At 41.2% G+C, this 16,985-nt stretch overlaps 1 protein-coding gene across 1 annotated transcript in view; it reads left to right on the forward strand.

The window, feature by feature from the left end:
- bahcc1b (BAH domain and coiled-coil containing 1b) overlaps positions 1 to 16,985 on the forward strand; it is a 277,518-nt gene that overhangs the window by 140,990 nt on the left and 119,543 nt on the right. Inside the window, exons 7-9 of the mRNA XM_072242674.1 lie at positions 273 to 481; positions 9,809 to 9,970; positions 14,859 to 15,100. Coding sequence (XP_072098775.1) covers positions 273 to 481; positions 9,809 to 9,970; positions 14,859 to 15,100 — 613 coding nt within the window. The remainder of the gene's footprint in view (positions 1 to 272; positions 482 to 9,808; positions 9,971 to 14,858; positions 15,101 to 16,985) is intronic.

Consider the following 16,985-nt stretch of genomic DNA (forward strand, 5'->3'; position numbering starts at 1 on the left):
GCCCCCCCCCAAAGTTCGCAGCTTGGCTGTACCCAAAGTTTTGAATTACTGAGCCCAACTTTACTGCTTGAAATGCATTAGGATATGGCAGGGAACCTTTTCTTGATTGATTTTTGTGGCTTTGGGCCTTGCCAATCAACCCAGAAGTGATTGTTTATTCGTTGTTGAGTTTTCCCCTGAAACCGTCGCGGTCCATGTGAGGAAGGCGCTCCATATTTAAAGCAATTTTGCAGTTGTCATTAATTAATTCAAAACCTTCCTGTTGAATTCAGGGAAAACAAAGATCTGGTGGAGCTCGCACGAATCCGTCCATCCAATGGTTGTCCTGGAGACCTGAATCCAAACCTGATGGTCACTGGAGGGTCATCTTTACAAGCCAACCAGCTGGGCACTGACCCCAGTGCCCATCCTCATCTTACGACTCCACATTGGCTTCCAAGGACGGGCAGCCCCTCCGTGTGGATGGGTGGCCATTCATATGGTTAGTCTTGTCATCTCTTATTTATTTCATAGCAATGCACAAATTTATGGGTTTAGGCTTTTACAGCATCAAAGTAAGGTTACGGTAAAAATGGAGTACATCAGATTTGTGCCACGAGCAATCTCACTAATCTCAATCCCATGACCGCTCCTTTGTGTCCCCTCCAAATATTTTCCCTTTTCTGTCAGTTACTTGTCCATTCTGAAAGTAGTGATTAATTCCATGTCCTCTAACTCCAAGGAAATGCATTCCTGATTCTATAAAATCATTGCCTAATAAAGATGTCATGTTGTTTCTTTTGCCAGTCGTCTTCATTCTATATATATTCTCTGAGTCTTGACTCCTGTGGGGTATAGGTATGGGTTTATTATTGCTACATGTACCAAGATGCAATGAAAAGCTTTTGTTTGTGTGCTATTAGATCATGCCCTTCATAAATGTGTTGAGGTAGTATAAAGGGAAACGGAATGCAGACAGGCGGAGCCAGCCAGGGATGGATATAGTTACTCCGTTCACACTGATGAAGAATTAACTGTTAATTTACATATGCTTTCTTTTCGCCCTTAATCAAAATTAGATTTGCTTTTTGCAATGTTGTACTTGCTTATATGGGATTGTATTTCAGTAATAAGACATAGGAGCAGAATTAGATCACTTGGCCTGTGGAGTCTGCGTTACCATTCAGTAAAAGCTAATATTTGAAAGGACTGGAAAAATCGACAAAAACTGGTTCAGAACCCCACAGGTCAGAAAAATAATGATGCTGCTATAATGACTGTTCATGTTCAGCGTAAGTTGCCAAATTAGGAAATATTCATCTGCCTTGTTGATGTTTAAATTTAATATGATTTGTATATACGCCGGGTTATAAGTCTACCATCAATGTATTGACAGAAGAAGTTGACAAATCAAATGGACAACCTATTCTATTCTTTTCTAAATGAGTGGGTGCTTGGCTTCAGCTAGAGAATTACCATACAAATACATTCTTAAGAATAGAATATAAAAAGCATAAAACAAACCAGTCACGAAGCAAACACTGTGAAGAAACAGTGCATGGTTACAATGGGCCAAAAAGAGATCTGACATCTGATGCAGCTGCAGAGGAGATGAACAACTTTTAGAGGGAATTTGAACCAGGATGGAACAAAAATAAAACTCAGCATTTTGAAAGTGAATAATGTATTATTCATTCTTCAATCATAAAATGAAAGGCATCCTTTGTCGAGCGAAAGTCTGGAGTTACATTTGAAATGCATAAATGTGAAGGAAACCAGGAAGTTCCTTTGGTACTGTCAGATGTTTAGAATGTATGCAGGCCAATATCCACAAGAAGAAACAGTTGTACAAGTCCCTGTATTGCCTAGTGCCACTGAAAATGAGGTGTGAGGACATCTTGTGACTACAAATTTGCTATTTGCCATGCGGGCAACAGAGATTGCCAAGACACATACATGCTCTGATTTAACTAATCACAAGTTATATCACTAAAAAATCTGGAGTGGCATAACCTATTTACCCAGATCCAGAGGGTTTAGAAGAGGTTATGCTTTGGAAATGTCAAGAGTGTGCAGCGATGCTGCTGGGTGATGTGGAAGCCAAATATAGTGGTAGAGTAAAGAAAGGAGGTAGTCTGAAATATTTTTTAACATCACCTGGACTGAGTGTTCCCCACAGAATGCAAAGCTCTATGTTCCGAAACCAGTCTTTCTCAAAACCAGCGAAAAAAAAAAGAGTAACTAGAATCCAGGAACACGTACAACATGAGCCTCAAAGTCCCCCAAAACAAGATCACAGCCTCGCCTATTAATCCTTACAACGTGGATCTCAAGACTCCTGAACTTTCCTCCGACAGCAGCTAGCAAGAAGGAGAGGGAGACCATTGAAACGCAGGCCGACGGCGCCAATCACCCGCCCGTCCTCTGCTCTCGTCCTTGTCGACTTCAGCCTTTCTTGACGCCTCAATTGGAAAGAAGCAGTGGAGTCAATCATGGGCTCGCGCCCTGACTCCAGGCCTCACAAGCTACTTCGGAGACAGCAAAGCCCAAAAACACACCATCAAAATGTAAATCACAGGTTCCATTTGCACGCAGCCTAGTAGTAGAATGATATTGGAAGAAGAAGAAGTAAAAGAAGTAAAATCTAGTAAAATCAAAACTGTGTATATGTGTTTTTAATCTTTACTTGGTGTTGAAACCTTCTCAAACAAATGATCAAGCATATACATTTCATACTAAAATGTAATGACTCAATATTGTCATACACAGACACAAATGACAGAAAAAAAGGAGAAAGGCTTGTCAAAATGAGTTACTGTCCTAACCCATCACCATTTATACTCATCAAAATAATATCTGATTCCCATAGGAAAAGCATAAAAGGATGTTTTATTTGGTTGAGCTGTTCTATGAATTCTAGCTTGCCAAAATGGTTCCTTTCATATCCCACTCCATCTGCCGCCAAAGTAATCCAGTCATTAGAATCGGCGGAGTATCTGATTACTAGTTCTGCAGGATAATCCTTTTTGCTGGAGTATACAATAGATAAGTAAGGCATTTGTGTTCATTACTGAGTTTGGAAATGCAGCATCTGGGAAGTCTAAAATGAATCCAACACAAAAGTTATTTGTGTTTCTTGTCTGAATCGTATCCTAAAGAGATCATTAGAATATGTCTTGGATTTTGCCACAGTATAAAGAATCATACAGTGTTATTGGACAGAAATAAGGTCCTTAGACACATCCAGTTGGCACTCCCATTTTTCTTTGAACGAAGTACTGAATGCTGACTTCTCTCCTGCTCAATCTTCATGTACTGAGATATTCCTCTTTTCAAGCGACTATACGAGGGGTGTAGACAGGGTAAATGCAAACAACCTTTTCCACTGAGGTTGGGTGAGACTAGGACTTGAGGTCATGGGCTAAGGGTGAAAGGTGAAATGTTTAAGGGGAGCGTGAGGGGGAGCTTCTTCATTCAGGGGATGGTGTGATTGTGGAAAGAACTGCCTGCAGAAGTGGTGGATGCAGGTTCGATTTCAACGTTTAAGTGAAATTTGGATAAGTACATGGATGGGAGGCATAAGGAGAGCAATGGTCTGGTTGCAGGTTGATGGGACTAGGGAAATTAATAGTTCAGCACAGACTAAATGGGATGAAGGGACTGTTTCTGTGCTGTAGTTTTCTATGACTCCATGATTCTATATAGTTTCCTTTTATAGGACTTTATCTACTCTGATTTGATAATGGTGACAGTGAATTAAAAAGAACATTCACCCTTCATCTAAAGATATTCCCCAATGTCTTCATCCTTTCTTAAATCACTTATTCCCCTAGCTTCATCAATTAATAACTGTCCAGAATTTAACACCATTAAAAATCAAATCCAAACACTAAATGTGGTTTAATATACAAATAACTTTGCCATCCCAGTTAATCAACAGTTGTGAGGATAAGCCAGAGAAGTAGAGCTAAGGCCAAGGTTCATTCAGACATGATTTTACTAAATGGTGGTTCAAGGAACAATATGTTCTACCCCTGCAAGTATTATGTTTTCATTTTTATGTCTTACTACTCATTATTGATACATTATGGGTAGCCACTCAGTTTGAAGCTGTTTCTGATAAGGTATGGCTCACGGCTCACTGGCTGTCATAAGGAGATCTTCAAGAAACAATGTGTCAAAAAGGCGACATCCCTTACTACGGACCCTCACCATCCAGGACATGCTCTCTTCCTGTTACTACCATTGGAGAAGAAATACAGGGGCCTGAAGACTCACACTCAATTATTTAGGAACAGCTTCATCCCCTCTGTCATAAGATTTGGAACGATCCATGAACCCCATGAACTCTACCTCATTATTTCATCCCCCCCCCACACACACACACTTTTTTTGCATTATTTATTTTAGTAATTTTTTTCCAGTGTAGCGATTAGTGTAACACTGTTATGCCGGCTGTAAGATGAGGGTTCAATTCCCGCCACTGTCTCTAAGGAGTTGGCATGTTCTCCCTGTGACCACATGGGTCTCCTCTGGGTGTTCTGATTTCTTCCCATGTTCCAAAGACGTATGGTTAGGGTTAGTGAGTTGCGGGCATGCCACATTGGCGCCAGAAACGTGGCAGCACTTACTCGTGCCCAGCACAATGTTGCTGATTTGATTTGATGGAAATGACGTGTTCCACTGTACGCCAGGAATCAGAATCAGATGTATTATCACTGGCATATGTTGTTCATGGGTTGACCATTCAGAAATATGATGGTGGAGCTGTTCCTAAGACCCTGAGTGAATGTCTGCAGGCTCCTGTACCTCCTCACTGATGGGAGTAATGAGAAGGAAGCACATCCTGGGTGGTGGGATGATAGATGCATTGCCTTGTGAAAATGGCTTGAAGATGTTTCAATCGCCATGTGAAAAATAAAGCTAATCTTTAAGATCTTTAATTTTATATTATTTCATTGTACTTCTGCCACAAAACAACAAAATTCACAATCTTATCCGTCAGTGATAATAAATCTCATACTGGTTCTGATTCTGTTTTTGTTCACTGAAAATCACTGCCTTCCTTAGTCATTTTTAATTTTCTTCATATCCTTGAGCTTTCCCATAATAAAGTGCGGGTGGTGTGATTACCTGGTGCTGGTAACAGTTTGAATTATCAATAGTAATTGCACTATGCTGTAAGATCTTCAGTTTAAGCTATCAAGTTATGTGATGTTCCAAAACCAAAACCAGACAGTGCTGTGGGGCGCACAGGCTGCCAAGCTCAAGAAGGCAAGGAGACACTAACAGGAGGTGGGGTCTCTTCCAAATTGCTGTCGATTAACTTTGCATGCCATCCCCCACTGGCTGAGGTGGTCCTGACCAAATAGCTAAGGGGGGTTTGTGTTTTCTGTGCTTTCACACCACATTCAGCAGCATCCTTGCACTTACCTTGACTCTTAATGTCCAGGCTCTTCCATGTCCTTTGGACTTGGGTAAGTTAGGTATGTCTCTCTATTTTAGACATTAAAAGTATATTTCTACAGATTTTTGCTGTGATGTGGAAGTACATAATCATGTTTTTCTGCATATTTTTGGTGCATTATCTTTAATTGAATTGCAAGCCTAAGTATGAAAACAGATGTACCTGTATATCTCTTTAAATTATCCATAGAACTGAAAATCATTCCAGAACATCAGCAACATTTGTACATCTTTATACAAACCAGCAAAGTAAGTCAACCAGCTGTGTTATTATAACTAAACCCAGCAATTTTCAGAAGATTTCAATAGGGAAGCGTGACCATATCCTTCTAATTATTATTCTTGGTAGTGAGCTTCTAAGTTCAGTTTACTTCTACAGGTTAGGTACTAACCTGTTTTCCGAGTGATTATAATAGAAAGATTTGGCTAAAATTAGTATGCTGAAGTGTGGTTTCACTTGTGTTAAACCAGAGTGAGTAACGGCTACTAGTAGTTTTAATGGATAGGATTTTTAGTTATTTTAATTTTCCTTTGCTGTATTTTATGAGAGTCAAATTAATCTCACAAAAACCATGATGCAAAGAATGCGGGGCAGGATTATGTATAACTTGGTCTGTAAATAGAATAAATCCTACAAACGCTGCATGATTCATTCTGTTTTGTTTTTCCAATTTTAATATGTTCCTTTAAATAATTTTATTCCTTGGTTTCAATTGCAGTTCGTTAAAAACATTTTCCTCAAATTTTATGTGAATATCTAACATTTTTTAAAGATCTGTTCTTAAAATTTGTTGTATTTTTCCTTCTTTACTTGTGGAAGAGTCCATCCCTGACAAGGGATTTATTCCTCATCTAGTGAAAAGTTTGGGTGGGAGAAGGTCATGTGAAGTAATGATGGAAGATTTTTTTTCCCAGGCTGGGTTTTACAACTATCTGACCACATCCCTAACACTTTCACTGATGCTGCTTTAGGAAGCTGAGTCATATTCTTAAAAACATCACAGTAAAAATTGTACTCACAGTCTCTCATGATACATTAAGGCCTCCTAGTTACTCCCACATCCGGTGTATTAATGTGCTTTCAGCATCAAGACCATCCATCATCAATACTTTCTTCCTGTAGAATGGCTAGATTGGGCAAGGAAACCACCTAAAGGTTCTGGCAGTTCACATAATACTTACAAGAAAACTCATCAGGCAAAGAAATTAGTTTCGAAACTACTGGTGAAGTAACGTGACTGAATTTATTTTGGATGGATCTTTGCTTTTCACATATCTAGTTTTAGCTGCAGCAACATTAGCAGGCATTTAGAAAACATTCTTAAAGTAGAAATTCTTTACCAAAGCCTAAACCAGTCTAGTCCATAACTTCACTTGAAGAGGGAAGTTTAAAGTTCAGTCCCAAAAGGGTCTCAAAAGAAAGAATCAAAATCAGAGTAAGGTTTAATATCACTGGCATATGTCGTGAAACTTGTTAACTCTATGGCAGCAGTACAATGAAATGCATGATAAATAAATATAGAGAAAAAATGAGTTACGTTAAAGATATATATGTAAGTTTCTGCAACTTACTTCAATTTTGTGTAGTAGCCCCCCCCACCCCATGCCAGATGGTGATGCAGCTAATCAGAATGCTCTCCAAGGTACACTTGTAGATGTTTTTGAGTGTATTGTTGACAAACTGAATCTCTTCAAACTCCTAATGAAATATAGCTGCAGTCTTGCTTACTTTATAGCTGCATCAATATGTTGTGTCTAGGTCAGGTCCTCAGAGATATTGACACCTAGGAACTTGGAAATTGCTCACTCTCTCCACTTCTGATCCCGCTACGAGAATTGGTTTGTGTTCCCCCGACCTACCCTTTCTGAAGTCCACAATCAGCTCTTTGGTCTTGCCGATGTTGAGTGCAATGTTGTTGCTGTGACACCACTCAACTAGCCGCTATATCCCGCTCCTGTATGCCCTTCCATCACCATCTGAAGTTCTAGCAGATGCTGGCGAGATAAAGGGCATCCTGGTTGTCAATTCACAATCAGAATCAGAAGCTGGTTGGATATCAGTGGCATATGTCACCAAATTTGATGTTTTGCAGTAACAGTACATTGCAATACATAATAATAAAACTACAAATTACAATAAAAAATACGAAAAAATAAATTTAAGTAAGTAGTGCAAAAAGAGATTTAAAAAGTAGTGAGGGAGAGTATATATGTTCATTATCTATTCAGAAATCTGATGGCAGAGGAGAAGAAGCTGTTCCTGAATGGTTGAGTGAGTGTCTTCAGGCTCCTGTGCCTCCTTCCTTGATGGTAGCAATGAGAAGAAGACGTGTCCTGGATATAGGGGTCCTTAATAATGGATGCCACCTTTTGAAAATGTCCTCGATGCCGGGGAGGCTGCTGAAGGGTCTCGGCTTGAAACGTCAACTGTACTCTTTACCATAGATGCTGCCTGGCCTGCTGAGTTCCTCCAGCATTTTGTGTGTGTTTCAGAGATACCAACCTCGCTAGCACTGAGGGCATTTTCAAAAGGCGGCACCATCGTTAAGGTCTCCTATCTCTCCGGACATGCCCTTTTCTCATTGCTACCATCAGGGAAGAGGTACAGGAGCCTGAAGACACACATTCAATGTTTTAGGAACAGCTTCTTCCCCTCCACTATCAGATCTCTGACTGGACAATGAACCCCCCTAGCAATCAAGTCCACCTCCTGTCCTTCATGCATGGCTTAGCTACCAAGCCTGACAGCACTATTTCTACCGACAGGAAAAGGGACAGGGGCAAGTTACTGGTGCTTTAAAACCAGTCACTTCAGACAGATGGGGCTCATCAGCTGTGGTTGGCAGCTCATCTAAGAGAAGGAGTTCTCTGATCTGAAACCTCCAATATCTTGCAGCTGTACCCACTCATGGGGAAGGCTTCGGGAGTAAATTCTGAGGTAAAATCTGGAGCTGAATTCCCGGTAGTCCCACGTTGAGTTCAACGCTGACTGGCAACCATTGTGACGCCGCTGGTGCCAAACTGTATTGGTCTCTGCCATTCCTTTAGATTCATCAGCTGTGTGGAGAGGGGTAGCCTGCTACTTGGGCAACAGCCTGCTCTCCATATCGTGCTGTCCTGGCTTGGGTGTCATGTCGACAGCTGATAAGCGACATGCATAGTCAACCCCAACCAATGAAGGGTCTCAATTGTAATTTATAGGTTTTTTTTTTTGCATTGCATTATGTGGGCACGTGGCCACGTGATTAAGGCATTGGACTAGCGACCTGAAGGTGGTGAGTTTGAGCCCCAGCCGAGGCAAAGTGTTGTGTCCTTGAGCAAGGCACTTAATCACACATTGCTCTGCGATGACACCGGTGCCAAGCTGTATGGGTCCTAATGCCCTTCCCTTGGACAACATTGATGTCGTGGAGAGGGCAGACTTGCAGCATGGGCAACTGCTGGTCTTCCATACAACCTTGCCCAGGCCTGCGCCCTGGAGAGTGAAGACTCTCCATGGTCTTGCGCAGATCCATGGTCTCGCAAGACTAACGGATGCCTTTAAAACAAAAATTGCATTGTACTCTGCCGATAAACAGAGGCATACATCAGTGATATTAAACCTGATTCTGATCCTGTTGCTTTCCGTCTTTCTTCTTTTTTTTTTGTTTTACATCCCTTCCCAACTTGTTCAAATTAGTAAGCTTAAATTGAGGTGGAGGAGGAACATTCTGAGAACTTAGCATTCGCTGATGATAATGAAGCCTTGTGGGCAGCAACTTCGTATCATTTTTGTAAGATGCAAGGGTCATCGAGCTCACTTTCCTGTGGCAGAGTGTATAATATGTCATTCATACACATTTCAATACCATTGTACCATCTGTTTTTGCTGGAATATTGGAATACCCTTGTCTCATTTGCCTATAGCCAAGGTGAACGTCACTGGAAGTCAGCGATGTGTTTTACACAACTTTCTGTCAGTGATGAAACAGTAAATGAGGCAGCTGAAAGAGTCGAGTGCCCGTGGTGTACAGAGGGAGCATGCTTTGATGGATCAAACATTCATTCCTTTCCTTTGCTTCTTTTTGTGTCCCTGCTGTGAATCATTTTATCAGCTATGTGCTTAGGAGGAACAGCTACCACACCAGTGACTGATGGCCAAAGACAAAGTGATTGTACTTCTGCCAGGATACAAGGGTGAAGAATTGTTCTGCTTGCTTTGTACAGTCACACTGTAAACAAACTCAGAACTGTAAAAGAGGGATTTCAGTGCAAGCAATGATCAAAACAGTGCCTTTCATGTAACCATGCATCTCAATATTTACAGGTTAATGTCCTTTCAGTCAATCTACAATTACAAATATATTGCTTTTGTCTGACACAGGAATCGGTCACCCAGCCCTCCATTCAAATCTACCACCTGGTTTTCCAGCATCGATGCCAAGTGCCATGCAGACAGTATTTCCACTTTCCCAAGATCCTTCAGCCCAGCTTGTTATCCTTCCCACTGAGCCACCAGCACCACACCCAACTCCTCATCATCTCGGTAATACAGTGTATTCATGATGTGTATAGATCATTGTTGTATACCTGCCTGTATAATGTATTTTATATGTGAATTACTCTGCCTTAGGTATGGAGATTGAATGAGATAGATAAAATTGATTAAATTTAATCAATACCACTGTTTATTACTGAAAAATTATATTGCAACCTTTATTCAATTTACAAAGGGTCACATTGCTTTATTTTGCTATAGAAAAAAAGACAGCTGTGAAATTCTTTGGGATGTTTCTGTTTTTCTTTCTCTCGTTCTCTTTCTTGCAATCTTTCTCCTTTTTTCTTACATACACCCACACTCAAATATTTGTGGAAAAGAATTGGTTCATAATATGAATTAGATGCAATCATAAATTTCCTATTATTTCTTTCATATATATTTTATATTAATAAAATCAGTTTTAAACAAAGGCCTATTTAATTAAGTCTAGATTAGTTAGTAGGTCAGTCCTGTAGGTAATGTGAACCCTAGTATGTTAGTAACTTTGATAAAATCTAATATTTCTATGCTAGTTTTATTTTGTCTTGGGGTAAATTGGATTTCTCGAAGTCCTTTATGTTGAGGTGTTTCGGTAAGTACAGTGAGCAGCAGAACTAGAAGAGTGACATTACCTACATTAGTTTGACATGTCATGAGGAGGTGAAATGTATTCCCTTTCAGATCCCAGATTTTCTGAATAATTATCCTTTGACTGTTTTTAATTCCATTTCATTTCGGAATGGCATGCATCTAAAACGTACTTAGAAGTCTCTCGTAAATCAGGTCCATATGTTTTGCATTTATTATTATCCAAAATGCATCTCTTTTAACAGTGTAAACGAATTAAATTAAACAGAATTATGTGACTTTTCACAAAGTCTGAATTGGTATTATCCATTTGAAATAGGTTTGCAGATCAATTTTATGTTGTGTGTTTCCCTAACACTGCTTCCTGGAAATTAACATTGAGAGAAGGCAGTCCAACTGAGGGCCCTGTGCTTGGATCCAAGCTCAAATAAAGAAGATGACTTCATATAGTCCAGTGCTTCCTGTATAGTTTCCACAGGAATCCTTATCAAAATTACCTGTACTTAGGCACTTAAACTATGAAATCTCATTCAGACAGCCTGAGTGGAAGCCTAAGTAAATACAGAAGTGAGAATCCCAAGGATTTAGTCACCATCCTTGCTTGCCACCCATTTTGAATGATCTTCTCCCCATTGACTGTCTCCAACACAGGGCAGTTCCCCTGACATGAACACCCTTAGGCAATTCCTGTGCAATGCAGGATTTTTCTTATCATAAATGGCAAGTTCTGCCCTCAGATTTGCTCCGACCATCTGGAAAGCCCCACCTACACTGACAATGAAAATGAATGCTTGCGAACATTGCTGACATTCAGGACAATCAAAGTACTTGACTCCAAGGAATTTAATAAAATTAAAACATAAACATTGAAATGTTAGATTACGAGAACACTCAGTCCTCTTTTATTGTCATTTAGAAATGCATACATGCATTAAGAAGTGATACAATGTTCCTCCAGAGTGATATCACAGAAAACAGGACAAACCAAAGACTAACCCTGACAGAACCACATAATTATAGCATATAGGTACAGCAGTGCAAAGCAATACCATAATTTGATAAAGAACAGACCATGGGCATGGTAAAAAAAAAAAGTCTCAAAGTCCCGATCGACTCCCAAGTCCCCGATAGCAGGCGGCAAAAGGGAGAAACTCCCTGCCATAAACCTCCAGGCACCGTCAACTTGCCGATGCATTGGAAGCACCCGACCACAGCCGACACTGAGTCCGTCCATCCGAAAACTTGGAGCCTCCTAGCAGCCCCTCCAATACAGCCTCCCGAGTGCCATCCTCTGCCGAGCACCTTCGACCTTGCCCTAGATGCCGAAACAAGCAAGGCCGAGGATTCAGGGCCTTCTGCTCCAGAGATTCCGGTTACCACACAGTAGCAGCGGCAGCAAAGCAGGCATTTCAGAAGTTTCTCCCGACGTTCCTCCGTACTCTCACGTCTGTCTCCATCAAATCAGAATTGTGCACGGTACCCTACTTGACAGATAACAGATATCATTCACCGGAGAGGCCGCGCGCTGCGTCACGTCGTCATCTTCTCCTCCTCATGAAAACATTGAAGTGTTCCCAGAGTAATTAAATCTATTGAAATTAATTTAATGAAATCAAAAAAAAATTGCAACTTATCTTAAATATTTGAGAGATTCTTCACTAATCAAATGCATAGGTTCAGCATGGGCAGATTACCCAGTCTGTGTGCTGGGGAACATGGAGGATGTATACTGTGCTGCTGGATTTGAGACCAGTGCCAAGAGCAGGTAGGGAATCCTGGCAGTCAGCTGTGTGAAGGTTTGATTTCTCTGTCTGTATGGCAGTAATAGAACAGCAAGCACTTTTGCAAGAAGTTTAGACCCAGGTGTTAAGTACATGCCAGAAAAGGCACCATGGTAAAACGATACTCCGTCTCTCAGCTTTTACCCTATTGTACAAGGATACTCTTCAAAGCATTTTATAAAACAGTGGGAAGCTTAATGATTCTACACACTCAGTGAAGAGCCATGCCCAGAAAGCGTATGCACTGGAGAGTTATTCTAACAGTTCTGTAGCCCTGTTCCTGACCTGTACTATCTTTGATAAATGGCTCATGGTGGGAGCATGGAACTGCTGAATTTATTGGAATATATGCCATCTAAAAATGTATCCAAGCAGATGATTTATATTGTTGTGGTAATGGCTGATATAAAGCTTATCAATAACTATCTCTAAAGCATTATAATGTACCAGTGGACATCCTGTGGCATTACTCTTGAAAGTCAGATGAGATGACACTTTATAATGATGAGTTTTACTATCTTGCACGCACAATGCGTTTTTCTGCCAAGTTGGGCAGGGCACCTGTAAGACCTAATAGTTACTAAGTATTCAGCAGCTTAGGTCAGTCAATATCCCATTGTTTGTCAGGCAGTATCATACATTGTGTGTTTACCAAGGCAATAATTCACATTCAGGTTGATTTGTATCATATTTTGCAGATGATGTTCATGCAACACCTGTGTTCACCAGCAGTATTCTTTGATGCTTTGAAATGTGCTCTAATCCAATCACTCTGTTCTTGCTGTGGTGTGGTATTCCAGTTATATTTGAAACTTGGATTCAAAGTGAATCATAATACACAGATGGAAATTCGCACAATAGTGACTGCAAAAGTAGTAAATGAAATTATTTTTGCTGCACATAATGGCCCTGACTGATGAAACACAAACTTAACAGTGAATTCCCATTATTGCCAAAGTACTACTTGAACCAATTCCTTTTGAGATTTGGAATGCTATGTCCGTGAAGGATTTTTTCCTTTACTGGAGATTGAAGTGTGGGATCAAGGCCCACGGTACAGTGCACAACCGTGGTTAATTATTAAGATTTATTTGTCGATGATGATTAAGAAGCTCTAAGCCTAGGTTTGAACAGCTGGAAGGCTGTAGATTAAGGGAGAGACACGAGGAGGTAGGAAAAATTCCATTCATTTCTGCTGCCAAGATTTGTGTGTCATCCAGTGTAATTCCATGCAGAATAATGGAACAAGGTGGATGACAATATAATTTCGGTGTAGACAAATCAAGGAGGAAAAGATCAGGAGATCAATGACCGCAATATCCCATTGGGCGTGAGAGAGCTCGTGAGTCAATAGGAACAGAGGATGAGCTATCAACCGTAGGATAGGTAGATTGACCTAGAAAAAAGTTATGTATTTACATACATGGGTCTGGTTGGATAGCGTGAGACGATCAGTAGTACACAGTGACTGATACTCAGAACATTGGAAGGGGGGAAGGATTGCAACAAAGAGAGGGGGAGAGGTGGAATCAGGTAACAAACCTACAAACACAAGAGATCAGAGCTTCAAATGGATTTGGACCATAAATCCAAAAGTTACGGTACTCCAAGCACCAGTTCGCTGGGCAAGTGACATTGGATAGGGATAACTCATCTTCAATGCTTTGCTCGGCATGTCCCAATCACGAGTCATTTTCACAGCCGTGTAGTGCTTCGCATAATGCTGCTATAGCACCAGAAACCCAGGTCAATTTGACTGCCATCTGTACGGAGTTTCTACACTCTCCCTGTGACAACATAGGTTTCCTTCCATATTTCAAAGACGTGCAGGTCATTAGGTTAATTGGTTAATGGTTGTAATTGGGTGACATGGCTTTGTTGGGCCAGAAGAGCCTGTTAAATTGTATCCCTAATATCTAACCAATTCAGCATTGAAACTTTCATGAAGGGCTCACCACTCCAAGGGCCTTGATCCCTTATTTCAGCCTCCCAGTAAAGGAAACATCGTTCGCTGACACATCCTTTCAATCTCTAAAGAACCGGTTCGAGCGATAATTCAGTAATAACGGTTGACGTGAACGACCAGAATCGCTCACAAGTGCCCCATCCTGCTTTACTTACCTTCTGAAGGCTGAATTGAGATTGGATCTGTCCTTGGCTCTGAGTTGAGCTTCTGTTTTGTAAAATTTTGAATCCCATCATACAATTTTAATTGGAATTCTACCCCTGTTTCTGCTGATGGTTCTGTTTTACATTCATGGGTCTGGGCAGAACCAGAGCTTACCCAGCCCAATCTTCTTTCAGTGTTCATGTTAATTCATGGCACTTGGATCTCCTGACTTCCTTCACTGAGCTACAACAAACTGTATTTAGTCAGTTTTACATTAAATGATGCAGTTAGATAATCTTATTATTGGTGATAAAATGTGAATGCTGCATTATGTTGGAACAATAGGGTGTCTTTGCTTGCTGAAGTTCATGCTGGGAGATTATCTAACCTCCTCTTTCTTTGCCGGTTCTTCCAGCTGAGGTGATCGATCCTGCACACTCCCTCTGGCCGCCCATCTATCCAGCCCGAGCCCCTGCCTCACACATGCAGCATCCAGGCCAGCTCTCTGTTTATCCTCGCTCACAGCTTCTCCGCCAGCAGGAGCTCTACATGCTGCAGCAACAACATCAGCAGCACCAACAGCAGCAGCAGCAGCAGCAGCAACAACAGCAGCAACGAGCGCAAGCTCTTCAACTCCAGCGGCACGCACAGCTAGTGGTGAGGAAACCATGCATCGCCAAAGGCTTTGCTTCCAGAAAATTTCCCGCTGGGCGACTAACGTTTGGTTCTCCATTTCCTTCATGCCCACATTTTTCACAGAACCAGAAAAAACAAATAGCTGTCTTTATTCTCACTTTTCAACCAATCAAGTGAAGTTTATTGTCATTTAACTACGTACATATGTATTATATAATCTATATAGTAACGAGACAAAGTTTCTTCGAACCAGGGTGTAAAGCATGTAACACAAGATAAGGATGAGGATAAAATTTGCATTTGAGTCACACATAAGTAACAAAGTGCATTAATATTAAATATTGTAAGGTACAGAATAGATTAATCAGCGACATTTGGAATATGATGCGGCCAGGAGTCCAGAGGCCTAATGGCCTGGGGGAAAGAAACTGTTTCTCATCCTGGCCTTTCTTGTTCACCATAGTCTCCTGCCTGATGGTAGAAAGTCAAAGAGAATGCTGGATGGATGGGTGGGATCCTTAATAATACTAAGGGTCCTGTGTATGCAGCGCTCCTGATAAGTGTCCACAGTGGATGGTAGGGAGACCCCTATGATCTTTTCAGCTGTTCTGACAGTCCTTAGTAGGGACTTCAGGTCCAATGCTCGACTTCTCCCATAGCAGTTGGAGATGCAACTTGTCAGGATGCTCTTTATTCAAAGTCCTTTATTCTGCTGGCCTGAATCTTTATATGAGGAGCAAGCACTTACTACTGAGAAAAGGATTGTCCAATGTCTTAATCAAATTGAAAACCACTGATTTGCAATCACTGGCACAAAATAAATTACTGTAGATATTGGAAAATTGACATTTAAAAAATGGAAATGCTCATCAAGTCATGCAGCATCCATGGAGAGGGAAATATGGAAAGGTGCACTTTGGTGACTTCCCATGACTTTTTAATCTTTGCTGGATGTTTATATTTGCCATCTTCTCCTCTCTCATTCTATCGACGTCTAACTGCTTGTATCTTGAAAGCATCCAGTATGCATGAGCAATTTTTGACAAGATAATATTGAATTGAACGCCAAAGCCGGTAATGGAACTAATAAGACATGAGTTGGAAAGAATAAACCCAAGAGGTACTGCAGATGCTGGAGATCTAGAGCAATACACACAATGTGCTGGAGGAGCTCAGCAGGTCAGACAGCTTCTATGGATGGGAGTAAACAGTTGACGTTTCGGACCAAGACCCTTCATTGGGACTGGAAAGGAAGGAGAAAGAAGTCAGAACAAGAAGGTGGGGGGGGGGAGAAGGGGAGGAAGAAGTACAAGGTGGTAGGTGAAACTGGGAGAGAAGAGCAGAGAACTAAGGAGCTGGGAAGTTGATTGGTGGAAGAGAGAAAGAGCTGGAAAAGGGGGAATCTAATAGCAGAGAACAGAGAACCATGGAAGAAAGTGAATGGGAAGATGCACCAGAGGGAGGTGATGGGCAGGGAAGGAGGGAAGGTGTGAGAGGGGAACAAGAATGGGAAATGGTGAGGTGGTGGGCGGTGCAATTACAGTAAGTTCAGGAAATAAATGTTCACACCATTAGGTTGAAGGGCACCCAGACAGAATGTAAGGTGTTGCTCCTTCAACCTGAGTGTGGCCTTATTGTGGCAGTAGAGGAGGCCGTGGAATGTCATGTCAAAATGGGAAAGGAGAGTAGAATTGAAATGGGTGGCCCACTTTTTGTGGCAGACGGAGCAAAGGTACTCGATGAAGCGAACTCTCAATTTACATCAGGTCTCACCGAAATACAGGAGGCCACAACGGGAGCACCAGATACTGCAGGTGATCCTGACAGATTTGCAGGTGAAGTGTTGCCTCACCTGGAAGGACTGTTTGGGGTCCTGAATGGAAACAATGTGGGCAATTTAACTTGG

Source organism: Mobula birostris, chromosome 24 (genome assembly GCF_030028105.1).
Source record: "Mobula birostris isolate sMobBir1 chromosome 24, sMobBir1.hap1, whole genome shotgun sequence".
In the NCBI taxonomy this organism is placed as follows: Eukaryota; Metazoa; Chordata; class Chondrichthyes; order Myliobatiformes; family Myliobatidae; genus Mobula; species Mobula birostris.